This window comes from Pochonia chlamydosporia, chromosome 6 (genome assembly GCF_001653235.2).
Source record: "Pochonia chlamydosporia 170 chromosome 6, whole genome shotgun sequence".
NCBI lineage: Eukaryota > Fungi > Ascomycota > Sordariomycetes > Hypocreales > Clavicipitaceae > Pochonia > Pochonia chlamydosporia.
In genome coordinates, this window is record NC_035795.1 from 2,531,147 (window position 1) to 2,544,535 (window position 13,389).

Here is a 13,389-nt window from a genome sequence, read left to right on the forward strand (position 1 = left end):
AAATAAAAACGCCCGCAGTGCTACCGCTTGCGACAGGAAACGTAATACATGAGCGCAACAAATTCATCGGCCTTTTGTGTCGCTTCTCGCAGCCGGCCCGAAACCTAGCACATGGCTTTGCGTCACGGGCAGGCATTGCAATGATACAGACGAGATCTTGTCCCTCACAAACTCGACATCCCACGTTTGGGAGCTCACAATTTATTTCATGTCAGAATCATTATCATTATATAAGCCACCAGATTCGGTCACGAAACATGTACTCTCAAATGAGTTGACCCGAACCAAGGACCGCCAAAGCGCCAAATACTGAGGTGGACACATCATGTTCAATCACGCCAACCATCTGTCTTCATCTCTCGTCGTTTTTGGACGCTACTTTTAAACACCGCGTCTTCTCTGCTCCATATAGGCCATTGCCCAGTCCACTATTTTGGTCAGCACAATTGCAAGTGTTGAGAGTACGGTTCAAGAAATGGAGCTTACGCTGGGCATCAACTTTATCTCTACGGGACAAACGCAACGAATCATTGATCCTATCGTTTTCCCATGGCTCTTTTTCGTCATCACTGCAGCAATAGCAAAACTCAAACATGCTTGGCATTGGCGACAGGTGTGGTGTGGTAAGCCTGCCCAGGTCTGGTGCACGGGGAACCTTTGGCGGGCGACTGCAGGTCCAATTATCGATTTCCAAGCTATGATCGGAAGTTGAATTTGAATCTTCGTCGGTCCACGAACCTGTATAGCTCAGATCGCTTCCTGTTCTCTCCAGCAGTCGATGTCCCAGAGGAGCATTGTCTCCGCATAGGTCCACGGCAGCCGCATGCGAAGTGGCACGGGAGAATGATAGGATATCGTCCATGAAGTCTTCCTCAGAGGATACGGTGGCCATTTCGCTCCAATTACATACAGATCTCGTTGTTTGTATGGGAGTACCTTCCTCCCTGGCACGTGACGAGCTGGTATGGTTGGCATGAGGTGAACCAGCTGGTCGACTAACTCCTGAGGACTCTCTTGAACATGGACGAGAACGTCTGATATCTACACTTTCGTTCCTCAAATGCCGTTTGGGGGCTCTTTCAACACGTTTGTCGTCAGCATCCCCCGCCAACTGCCTCTTGACATGTCTCAATGGTGGCCTTGCCCTACCAGCATAGGGCGCTTCCTGATGCCGAGCCATGGACACGGCGACGGTGCGATGGTGTGCTAGCATTGGTGGGCTATCAACACCTGATAGTATCAATCCCAGGGAAGAGGTGACGGTATGGAAAACACGCCGGCGAGACAGGACTGGGTGTGACAGCGAGGTGTAAGTGGGTTGGGGGCAGTGTCAGTTGTTCCAAGTGGTGGCTGACAGTTCCCAGTGCTTACTATCAAACGATAACAAGCTCTGTTCAACTTTTTTTGGGCCGATGGTTCGAGAATATCGAAAACGGGATGAAGGAGGGAAAATGAAAAGAAGGAGGGTGAGAGGGGGGAGCTGACCTTTATGTCCCTGGCACCCCAACCGACGCCCCTCGAAATGGACCAATCACGTTGCGCCCTGTCCAACGTCACCTCGTCCTAAATTCTTTCCACGTCATGGCCACACTCACGTGTATTATATTTTTCTTCATATCTTGGACAATGCCGGATATTTCACAACTCGCCGTCAGTTTTGAGCATGCAACAGTTCAAAATGCCTAAGAGGCCATTGACAACCTGGTTGGCCGTGTGATATGGCTAGACTGGTCAACTGGCATATTGCCACGACGTCACGCAGCAATGGTACGATATACGGCCTTCTAACACCACTTTATGCTATACATCAGACCTGTCGTGCTCCTAAGAATTGATGCAGGGCTTTGTCGTCATCCAAGACGTTGCTGCTACTGCCCGTTGCCGTTTTATATGTGTTCCGGTGCACGAGTCCGACTGGGCTCGTATCCTGGGCAATGCAACAGCTGCTCCAACTTCTGTGAGTATTTGCATCTGGTTTCTGACCCTTTTTGATGCCATTGGGCTGCGTTGTAACTGATTTCTCTGCTGATCTAGTTCAACGAGGGAAGTGTGTGGAGGGCTACGAATCGAGTTGGCTCTCTCATCATTGGCTGCGGGGCGTCACCTCAATGATCTCACACCCCAGTTGTCGAGGCCACCAAGAGTTTCCTTAACTAAAACATCATATAGTGATGTGCAAAAGTAGTATTTGCATAATGCTGGTCGGCTAGTAAGGGTGGTGCACCTAACTGCAGTTCGATGACTTCAGCACCGGCAGCAAACGTAGTTGTAGCCCCTTGACAATAGAGGTAAGGATAGGGGAGATGTTTCTGAGCAACAACAGTACGTTTCTGCATCAGGCGAGTCAAGGTTTCGCAAGTATCACTCGACACTTTTTTAATGCATGCCACTGCAGGCAACCAAGGCACTTGTGTTCTTCAGAGAAGTGGTTTTGTGTGTATAAGTCATGAAAATTACCCGATTGGGCAGCTGGACTGATTAGTCATCTCCACATTTGCTCTCTGCTGGGCATGGACACCGTTTCATGTGGCTGACGGCTGTTCCGGCGCCCTTCCCGCGTCGACGAATATTCATGTCGAGCAACTTGAGGCATTACTAGCCAGCCATGACATGTCAAATTTCGTGTAATGGGGCGAAAAATACATGTGTCTGGGAAGTCGTACCGTAGCAATCAGTGTAGTTGATCTCGTTGATGCTGCAATCCCGGGCAATGGCAAAGATGTCATTTGTTGTAACAGAGCTTGTTTCAAGCGGCTTTAAAAAAGAATACGTATTCTTGGTGCATCCCATCCCAGCGCCACCATTACCAATTCTGACATGTGCTTCTTTTCTTTGTTCTCTCTTACGCCGAAATCTGGTGATTTTGATGTTGGACAACAGGCAGTCGCAGAGTCCCACTTTGTGCCTCGGATTGACCAACCAGCGCCAAGGGTTTACCTTCATGCCTCTTGGGCCACGTTCTGGTCCCCAGTTTAGCTTGAGGCTTCGGCTCCACGCGACATGCACGCGAACACAAGAACGACCTGCTTCAACGTCCTCTCAACTCGTCGGCATTTCTCTTTTACTAACTTTTCCGGCTCAGTGTTACTCATTGAGAAACAACAACGCTCACATCTCACTTTTGGTCGCCAAGGACACACTATGCCTCCCAGGAAACGAGCTGCCCCTGACGCTGCTGAGGCCAATGGTGAGCCCGTCCCTAAGAGACGGTCATCTCGTCAAGCAGCCAGCGCTGCCTCCATCAAGTCTCCGCGTCCAGCTACCTCGGATGAACCGCAGGGACCCCCTCAAAACAAGAGGAGCAAGGCATCTCACACCAAGGCTGTTTCATCCAAAAAGCCCATAAATCAAGAAATCAAGGACTCCAAGCCTGCATCCAAGAAGGTCACCAAGCCATCCAACGACACACCAAAAGCTAGCAAGAAGGCCGCCACAGCCCCAAATAAGAAGGATTCCGAACACAAAGAGAGTACGAGAGATGCATCAGAAGACCCAGATGTGGATGCCATTCCAGCAACCAACCCTGAAGCACCGCGACATGAAGGTGAATGGTACTGGTTGATGAAGGCTGAGCCCGAGACTCGGTTCGAGAATGGCATCGATGTGAGGTTCTCGATTGATGATTTGAGAGCCAAAACAAAGCCAGAGGGCTGGGATGGTACGAATCTTTGCGCTATTACTGCCATTGGAATGCTAGCTAACGGGTTGGTAATAGGAATCAGAGCATATGCCGGTACGTGCCATTGGCACACTTGGATGACAACTAGACAGCTAATTTGACCAGCTCGTAACCACATGCGAAACATGAATGCCGGTGACAAAGCATTCTTTTATCATTCCAACTGTAAAGAACCTGGAATTGCTGGCATAATGGAAATCGTCAAGGAATTCTCCGAAGATGGTTCGTCACAACTCTCGTGTGCGACTCGTCGTCCTCAGACTAACCACATGTGTAGTGAGCGCCCGTCGACCAGGAACACCATACTACGACCCCCAATCAACAAAGGATAAACCTCGATGGAGTTTAGTACACGTCGAGTTTCGCAAAAAGTTTGCCGTGCCCATCACCTTGAAGGAACTGCGAGAGATGGGGAAGCCAGGCGGTCCGCTGGAGAACATGCAGATGCTGAAGCAGACTCGTTTGAGTGTGAGCCGAGTCGGTAGTGCTGAGTGGGAGGAGTTGTGTAGGGTTGCGGATGAGAAGGCGAAGGAGGCGGGATTGGAGCATGAGACGGGAAGGACGAAGAAGTGAGGTTGGCGATTCTTGCTCCTGTACCTAGGTATGTATTTATAACTTGTAGTTTGGGAGGCGCTGTTTCCCTCATGTATTTATACGTCCGGGGACCAACCCCGCATCATCTCAGGGCCCAACTTGGAACCAACAAATTTTTGAGACGACGTTCTGCATGGTCTCGTTATTGCGAGTGCCTCTAGTCGTCTCTTCTCCGTTGACTCCCTCATGCTCGCTCCTTCTTTGCTTTTTCTGTATCCGTCCCATCCATCTTGTCTTTCAAATCAGCCTTACTCTCTCCTGTATCCGTCCTATCTATCTTGCCTTTCAAATCAGTCTACTTTCTCCTTCCAGGACAGGATGACGGCACGACAGGACTCTGATGATCTTGCATGGGACCGAAGCGACGAGCTCTGGGAAGAAGCAATGAAGCAGGTCCGATCTGCCTCAGCCTGTCGCAAAGTCGTATCTTTTGCTGAGAAGATGTTCGCAAAACCCGCAACTTTGGTCACCCCGTTGATTATTGGCGGCTTCAATGTGCTCTATCCCATACGCATCGAGGGTCTTCCCACCACTGTTCTCGTTCGTCTGCCTTGCCCCAACCAAGCCCTGTTTCCTGAAGAGAAAACGCTTGCGGAAGCCGCGACCGCTGCATGCATTAGCCAACGTACTCTTCTTCCGGTTCCAAAAACTTTTGGACATGGCATCGATCCCGATATTGGGCCGTTCATGATCATCGAAGACCTTGGATCTCGACGATGCATGAGCCAGGTCCTAGAAGCTCCCCGCGATGATCCTAATGACACGCCCGTCTTGCAATCCGACATTTCCGAAGACAAGCTCAAGTGCCAGTATTTTAAAATGGCACGGTGCGTGCTGCAGCTTGCACAAGCTACTTTTCCATGTATCGGAAGCCTCGTCGAGGCGAGCAACAAGTCTTACCACGTAATGGGACGCCCTTTCACTCTCAACATGAGCAACATGGTTCAGCTTTCAAATGTTCCAACATCAATCTTTCCGCCCAAGGGCACCACATACCACAGCGCTGATGAATGGTATACGGTCTTGGCTGAAATGCAGATTGCAACCCTCCTCTTCCAACACAACGACATAATTTTGTCAGAGGACGATTGCAGGACCAAATATGTCGCTCGGCAACTGTTTCGCAGATTAGCCAAGCAAGGGCGACTATCAAATTTCGGATTCGCTGAGGATGACTGGTCGTCCTACTGCAAGTACGCTCCCGCAACATTGCCGGCGCCAGACGGCTCGAGCTCTTTTCGCCTGTGGTCCGATGATTTCAGACCTGCCAATGTTATCGTTGATGAGAATGACCATATTCTCGCGGCCATTGATTGGGAGTATGCATACGTCGGGCCAACGCAATTCATCCTTGACCCGCCTTGGTGGTTACTTCTTGACGTGCCAGAGATGTGGGATGATGGCATTGATGATTGGACTACCGTCTACGAAAGCCGGCTGCAGACCTGGCTTTCAGCCCTGGAACAGGCTGAGCAAGATGCACAACCCAGTTCTTTACGGTTCAAGCTCTCAGCATACATGCGCGAGAGCTGGAGGACAGGCCGCTTCTGGCTCAATTATGCTGCTAGAAAGAGCTGGGCCTTTGATGCCATATACTGGAAGTACTTGGATGAGAGGTTTTTCGGTGATCGGGACAAAGACATTCCCACGGAGCAACTGTGGAAGACGAGAATACAGCTTCTGAATCAAGAGGAACAAGCGGGAATGGATGTGCTCGTACAAATGAAGATGGCGGAGTTGCAGGAACGAGTACTGGTCGAGTGGGATGCTGTGGAAGCGAGGAAGAGACTATCTTCCCTCCTCTTCGACTGATATCACAACCCCGGGCGCTTCCCTGATTCTGTTTTTATATCTGTATAGAAAAAATAAAGGTATTTAATTGGTGTTTGGACAAGGCAGCTTGACTTGTGGTTGCTTGGCTCAAAGCTACCTAGGTGGTTGAGGAACATCATCCATCCGACCGAGCATGGCCAGCAGTTGTCCAAGTTGTATATGGTTTGATTAGCATCCGCTTCTTGCTTACCACCCTCTCACTCCTACAATATCTGATACCCCCAACCGACTGACGGAAATGCGGCGCACTTCCACACACCACCAATGTCCCTGCCAAGAGCTGGCGCGGCAAATTCCCGTCCACTCAACGGTATTCACATTCGTTAGATCTAGTGATGATGCAAAAATAACGACCATACTCCACCTCATCCAATATAAAGGCTTCGGAGAGAATTCCCCGGCCAATTAATAACCGCCTCCCACCCAACGCACCAGATAAGCAACCCGTCCCCACGGTCATACAATCTCAGATCTAAGTGTCAATAGCCTTATTAACGCCTTTCCGACGACGGCTTGTGTCTCCATCCAAACTATAATAGTTCCCGTATCCAAGTGCCGCCTACTTACGTACTCTAAACAGACTCCGCACCATTACTGGGACGGATGGCTCACACGCCCAACCATGACACCACCGATATCGGTCAATAAAGAGGATAAAAGAAATCATCGTGAATATGTTGTAAAAGTGAGCATAGATCAAGTTTCATCTGTTTTCGGGTGATTTATTAAAATGTCTTCTGTTGAGGGTGCATGTGTCGGCCGCGAAGAGACTCGCCCACCAGCTATAGCTCTGCATGAAATCGACACCGAAGGCCGAGCTGAAGCTCATAACGACTGGAACCATGGATCCATGGCAAATGTTGCGACGGTAGAGCCTGTGCCGCCGAATGGGGGATATGCGTGGGTTTGCACGTTTGCTGTGTTTCTAATCAACGCTCATACTTGGGGCGTCAACGCTGTTAGTCGACATGTCTTCTCACCGCAATATCAAGAACATATGCTAATTTCAACAAGTCCTGGGCCGTCATCATGGCACATTACTCGGCACATCCGGAAATGGTCAAAGCCTCGCACCTGGAATTCGGTCTTGTGGGCGGTCTATCCATCTCTCAGGCGCTTCTCATCTCGCCAATTGTAACATTAGTCCGGAAGCACATTGGCGCTCGATGGACTCTTTTCATCGGCAGTATACTGATTTTCGTATCCCTTCTCACGTCTTCGTTTGCCACAAAGATCTGGCACTTGGTTCTCAGCCAGGGCTTCTGTTTTGGTTGGGGCATGGGATTCGCCTACGTCACGGCATCGGCTCTGTTACCGCCGTGGTTTTCTTCACGACGAAGTCTGGCAGTTGGTCTAGCTACAGCAGGCTCTGGTATCGGCGGTTTAGTTTACAGTATTGTGACGGATCGCATCATTAACACTTGGGATTTGGGCTGGGCGTACCGGGTCCTCGCTGTTGCTGCGCTCGCCGCGAACTTACTTGCCTCCTTCTTGCTGCGAGACTTTAACAGCAGGCCGAGGGATGTTGCTCCCGGAGAAATACGCTCCAGCACTTTCAGTCCACGCGATTTTGGACGAGTTGAAGTGCTCCTCATTGTTGTCTGGGGCTTCGCCACAGAACTAGGATACATTATCCTGCTCTACTCGTTGCCCATATACGCAGCATCCATCGGCCTCACACCCGCGCAAGGATCTGTGGCAAATGCCCTCCTCAATCTTGGCTTAGCCATCGGTCGACCACCCCTAGGCTACTTCAGCGACACGTTTGGCCGGATCAGCATGGCGGGCATCACAACATTGCTCTGCGCTGTCTTTTGCTTCGCCCTCTGGATCCCGGCGCAGTCGTACGCGCCGCTCCTGGTGTTTGCCTTGATTTCCGGAATGCTCTGCGGCACATTTTGGTGCACAGTTACCCCGGTGCTTGCTGAGGTTGTTGGTATTGGAAAACTAGCCAACACGTTTGGGGTCATCTGTATTGGTCTGGTTCTGCCGACGACTTTTGCTGAGCCGGTGGCGATGAGACTTGTTTCCGGGAATACCAGCAGCAGTAATGCGTTCATTCATGCTCAAGTATTTGCGGGGTTCATGTTTTTTATCGGATCAGTGTGTTTGTGGTTGCTGAGATGTTGGAAGATCTTTACGGATGTTGAGAGGCGAGAGGAGTCGAGGACTGCTTTTGAGAGACAGCATCGGTATTGGGTTTCTTGGATTACCCCTCAGATGTTGTTTAGCACTCAGAGGGTATAGTCCGATGCTTAACAGACTGACACATAGCTGGTATACATGACGGATCAACGGTTACGAATTACAAAAAGGTGCTTTGTGGGAAAGGGCGTGTACTTGGATTTAAGCTTCTCGGCTTCAGTTTTGCACATGGAGAGTGTTTTATGAAGTATCTTGTTTTCAACGCTGATCGGGGTCGTGCGGAGGGTTAATACTTAATAACATGCAGATTGAAATGTTCACGGGGACGGTGGTTAATCGACAGTGACTCCCAGATAGCAGCTCAATGCCAAGTCAATCCGTTCATTTATTTGTCATCATTTATTCTCTCCCTTCGGGTCCTCTTCGTCAACCTTGACATCCTGGTTCCAAATTCCGTTTGCCATCTCAATCGAAATCTCATGGAACTCATCAACAGTCAGTTTATGACAGAGTATAATTCTAATTGCGTAGGTAGTCGCAATGAGCGAGTCCACCTCTAGCTTCCTATCATGTACAACTCGCATAATCTGCCATAGAAGTGCCTCGACGGGAAATGGTCGAGCGGCGCGGTAGGTGCACTGGCAGGTATCCTCATGTTGACTCTTGATGATGATGTCGACGGCAGGGGGGCCGGAATATTCTTCATGATCGGACGCAATGCGTAGTTCTCCCGTCTTTTTATCGTAATATTTGCCATCGACGACGGGCGTTCGAACGTCGCTATGCCAGCCTGGAGTGTATATTTCTAGGGGATGCTGCGGTTCATACGGGCACGACATGTTGGAGATGAGAGCAGAGTGATTTGGGACAATGATTGAATCTTATAGATCCCTTGCGAGATGTTATATACGGTTTTGATCAAAGAATTGATGAATTATTGCTGTGTTGATGAAAAGTTGATGAATGTTGCAAGTTCAACGTGTAAGTGATTGCCCTATTTATAGCGGTTCCGAACAGCAGCTGATGCGCAGCAACGTGATCCTTTAACTACATGTGCTTGCATTACTTACAGGCAGCAGTTCCCAGGCTTCTATAAAAGACTTAGTATCGCCAATGATTCGACCAGAAACAAGCCAAGCGGCAGCTGTTGGTCGTTTACTGGGTGAAACAAGGTCCCAACACCAGATTGGACTTCGGACTTCTCCCGAGCTGCCAACTACAGCTGTACTGTTGGAACTGAACTTTTATTCTTTTTACCCATAATTAAACCCCTGTATACATTTTGCAACATTCTACGATTCTAGTATTGAATGCTTGGGTAAAAAAAAAAAAAAAGCCGTTGTTCAAAGCTACAGCTCAATCACTGACAGCCCGGTTCCTTGCCTCACTGGCGCCATGGAAGTGCAGTGTACGGAGATTAGAGTTGGTGTCTGCCAATAAGTACTATTATTGCCGATACACAATTTTTAGGTGTATTATCCAGGTAAGAATTAGATGCGATGTTGATGCGATGTTGATGCGATGCCAATGTAACAGTCGGAGATGTCATTCACGGCCACAGGATAACTCTCGTCCAAGCCAAATTCAGCCGTAATGCAACTTGATCCTTGCCAGACTGTCCATGTCGTGGGAACCACCACAACTTCATCCAAACACCACACAAACCAGCACAGTAAACCTCACAAAAGACCAACTACTGCAATCGCAGGATAACTACAGCAGTCAACACCACAATCAGAGCAACATGGGCGAAGATTGGGACATCTACTGCGCAATATGCGGAGTGCTCACTCACGACGAAATCTCTGATGACCACGTCGGCACCCGCAATCCCAGCATGCTAGCCTTCAGACGCGCCGAAGTGGCAGCAGAAAAGAAGAGAGCCAAGGAAGGTGACGGCCTCCCAAGAGGGTTTTTTGACGAAGAAAATTGGGATGGGCTGGACGAGTCAACCATAGACTGGGACTGGGATGACGAGGCAGCGTCGTACGACCCCGATCTCGTGGAAGACCTTGGCTGGTTGGGGGATGTTCAGTGCCTGGGATATGATCTTAAAACTTAAAGGTATTTGAAATAAAGCGATGCAAGACTGAAGATAGCTGACATTTATATCGGCATGTGGTAGCGCATTCATAACCGGGGACGCTGCTACTCAAGAATACGTAGGTCTTACAAGACACGCAATTGAATGGACTGATTGACCTCGCTGGCTAATACACTTAAATTTGTAGGGAACCGTCGTCTTTGTTGATGGGCTACGTATGCGAAACACAGCTACAGCTTGAAAACTGACCTGCTAACCATCGTAGATCCCGATCAAGACCTCGATGAGGAAGTAAGGCATTGGAACTGGCAAGAGCGCCAAAGGTACCACTGGTGCGATCTCATGCCTCCAACACTGAACACATGAGCCAGAAATGTTGACAGTCAGGGCAGCTACTGGACCATGTTGGAAGGCAAATCCGTCTTTTTCCCAACACACGCCTGTTGTCGGCGCATCCTTGAAGCCGTTCTACATCCCCCAAGCCAAAACGCAGAAGCCGCACCTACATTGAATCTCAAGGCTCTCTATGAAGCAATGTGTCTCCTTTCAGAGATGTTCACCGCCCAGCTCACGGTGAAATATGGTGAATTTGAAGGCAATGTTCATTTCTGGGAATGCCTTCCAGGTGAGGAGGCAAGTCCGGCTCCTTCGCTCCGTCCGAACTGCATGAGTATAAAGTACTAATAGTAACGCAGTATGTTGTTGCGCGGCCGGAGTTCTCAGATGCATCAAGCAAGTCTATTCACGATAAGATTATGACAGGCGCATTTGAAGTTGGCAAGCCATTTACACTGCCGGACATGAACAACCGTCAGATGACCGATCGATTCGCAAGCCTATCCAACGAACTACTCGTCAAAATTGCAGAACATCTGCCGATCTCAGATGTTTTAGCTTGCTCCAAGGCATCCTGGGCCATGATGAATGCCTCTAGTGCCAATAGTTTCTGGAAAGATGCTCTCAACCGAGACATGTCATGGGCTAAATCTGCGCTGGAGCCAGTGTTGGCTACGGTGAAAGAGCAAGATTTAGACTACAAGCGCTTGCTGCTGTGGCTTGAGGAAGCTACGAGGCCGGAGTTTGCGATGGAATGGCCTTGGCTCCAGGCGGGAAATCGGAGGCGTATTTGGGGTGTTTGTGAGCAAATTGGCCAAGTGTACTGGCGTAGACTGGGCCGCAAGTCGAAGGTGCCGTTGTAGGAGGCCTGTTGTTTGGTTAGAGAGGGTAAAAGCTGGTAGCAGGTGGTATCTTCTGGTGAATGGATGCTTGCATTCCCTTAAGCTGACGGATTGTGGACGAAGTGAATGGGCATATTGAGAAACCATGGACAGAATCTACGGCACCTCTTCTAGTCGTTTGGAAATAATACATCTCTTAAGTCAGATTTGTGTATCAATGATGTATCTGCCTTCTTTGCAAGACTATAGTAGTCCTCTCCTGCTATGGTTCTCACTCCATACCGTCAACCCTGCACTTTCCACAGGTTCTGTATCCAGTTGAACAAAGAATACTGCATCATGACATTATCCGTGGCACCGGCACACCTGATAATTGACCCATTGATGCACCCACAGCCCAATTTGCCACAGTCCAAGCCCGATGTCTGGGTGGCCCTTCTGCGCTCGACACTACATCCGGTACATGCTTCCTGGAGGAACGCTGCTTTGAAAGACAATCAATTGCGGCAGCACCTAGCCTGGTGATTACGATGATTCACCTACGTCATGGTGCTGGCATTCGTCTTGTTGACAGAAGATCTGCGTCCAACATGGTGTATGTGCTCGGCAAAAGTGAAGTGGTAAATGCAACCGGCAGCGACTGGGGCGTGGTTTCAACGAGCGGTCTGTTTTCTTTGGAGCCGAGTCGACTGACGTAGCCAGTTCTGAACAGAGGTTATCATCGGATGACTTTCGGCAGAATCAGCACGGGAAACTGAAAATGAAGATCGGTGGCAAAACTTCGCAACTACTTGCCTTTCGTTACGTCTGAGGAATCGGCGAGCCCGGCTACGTGGCCTACGGTTTCTGCAATCGACTTCTTGTAACCAAACTCGGAAACATGGGCCGCGCAGTCCTGTGAGAGTCTGAATGAGACTGTCAGGAGCTTTCTTTGGAAGCATCTAGAGTGTCCGGCCGATACCGAGACCGGATCTGACTATAGAAAATTCAGGGTTTGTGGCACTCTCTAATTGAAAACGCTGAAAAATGTGTCAATGTCCTGACCTAGGTAAGGCAAATCGGTCCCTGGGTGTGGTGTGCAACGAGAGACCCTTTCAGTACCTAGGTAGTCAAGCACATGGCTGTGAAACATACCATCACAACAGTCATTGTGGATTTTCGCATGTCCAAGCGTCGACTTTTTTAGGGCGAACAAGGTAGTAGTTCTTGAAGCGGCTTTCGTAACAGGCTACATTTCTCGGCCTACTCCTTTGGGTTGAGTCGTTCGTCTAATCTTGCCTATTGAACCACCTGACTTCCCTACCAATATTCCGAACTTAAAGCCTCTCTACTTCGGATTTCATTTCGTAATGTTACCACTTCCGATCCCGTTCTAGAACGAAGCAGCATTTCTTACGGACATGGGAGGTCACGCCTCGGCAATTCCACCACGTATCTCAACGACGCGAGGCTTTTGGTGGACCATTTGGTGTCGTGCATCAAATTTCAAGGCGTCGAACTACCCATATCACCGTTATTAGGTAGCCCACTCGAATCAATATCGAAATTGCAAATCCGGGAGGGGATGCCAATCCTAATTCGGTGTTACAATTAAGGACCCTTTGTAACATGCCAACAGTGTACACCTTCGCCCGGCACTAGTCATTGTAAGTCTTTCATATCATGCGTATGAATGACGGGACAGTGCCACCGTGTTCGCAGGTGGTCTCATGATGATGTGGGCAATGAAAACTAAGTGGAGGTCCATCGACTCGTTCCCGAATCATCAAGTTTGGCATCATGGCCAACAGAGCTTAGGCAGGAAGAATATGTTGCGATGTCCCACGGCTCTGTTAGCACATATATTGCTATTGTGACACTTCTCTTGGAGACATAGCGTAACCATGCTCTCAAGGAAGTAGGTGTTGGTAGAGACC

General features: G+C 49.4%; 5 protein-coding genes across 5 annotated transcripts; 3 read left to right on the forward strand and 2 right to left on the reverse strand.

The window, feature by feature from the left end:
* Positions 1–381: 381 nt before the first annotated feature.
* On the reverse strand, positions 382–892 carry VFPPC_14486 (hypothetical protein; the record flags this gene model as incomplete). The annotated part of the gene is made up of 2 exons (XM_018292254.1): positions 382–428; positions 487–892. The coding sequence occupies 2 exons, from the start codon at positions 890–892 to the stop codon at positions 382–384; spliced, it is 453 nt and encodes a 150-aa protein (XP_018140453.1).
* A 3,699-nt stretch (positions 893–4,591) lies between these two features.
* On the forward strand, positions 4,592–6,085 carry VFPPC_08799 (phosphotransferase family protein; the record flags this gene model as incomplete). The annotated part of the gene is made up of 1 exon (XM_018287445.1): positions 4,592–6,085. The coding sequence occupies one exon, from the start codon at positions 4,592–4,594 to the stop codon at positions 6,083–6,085; it is 1,494 nt and encodes a 497-aa protein (XP_018140451.1).
* A 751-nt stretch (positions 6,086–6,836) lies between these two features.
* On the forward strand, positions 6,837–8,353 carry VFPPC_08798 (MFS transporter; the record flags this gene model as incomplete). The annotated part of the gene is made up of 2 exons (XM_018287444.1): positions 6,837–7,064; positions 7,121–8,353. 2 exons carry the CDS (start codon positions 6,837–6,839, stop codon positions 8,351–8,353), a joined length of 1,461 nt encoding a protein of 486 aa, XP_018140450.1.
* Positions 8,354–8,646: 293 nt separating this feature from the next.
* VFPPC_16392 (hypothetical protein) lies at positions 8,647–9,090 on the reverse strand (the record flags this gene model as incomplete). The annotated part of the gene is made up of 1 exon (XM_018294145.1): positions 8,647–9,090. The coding sequence occupies one exon, from the start codon at positions 9,088–9,090 to the stop codon at positions 8,647–8,649; it is 444 nt and encodes a 147-aa protein (XP_018140449.1).
* Positions 9,091–9,995: 905 nt separating this feature from the next.
* VFPPC_14485 (F-box domain-containing protein) lies at positions 9,996–11,494 on the forward strand (the record flags this gene model as incomplete). Its single annotated transcript, XM_022428918.1, has 6 exons — positions 9,996–10,270; positions 10,377–10,413; positions 10,483–10,510; positions 10,561–10,618; positions 10,688–10,895; positions 10,991–11,494. 6 exons carry the CDS (start codon positions 9,996–9,998, stop codon positions 11,492–11,494), a joined length of 1,110 nt encoding a protein of 369 aa, XP_022284194.1.
* Between the last annotated feature and the right edge of the window lie 1,895 nt (positions 11,495–13,389).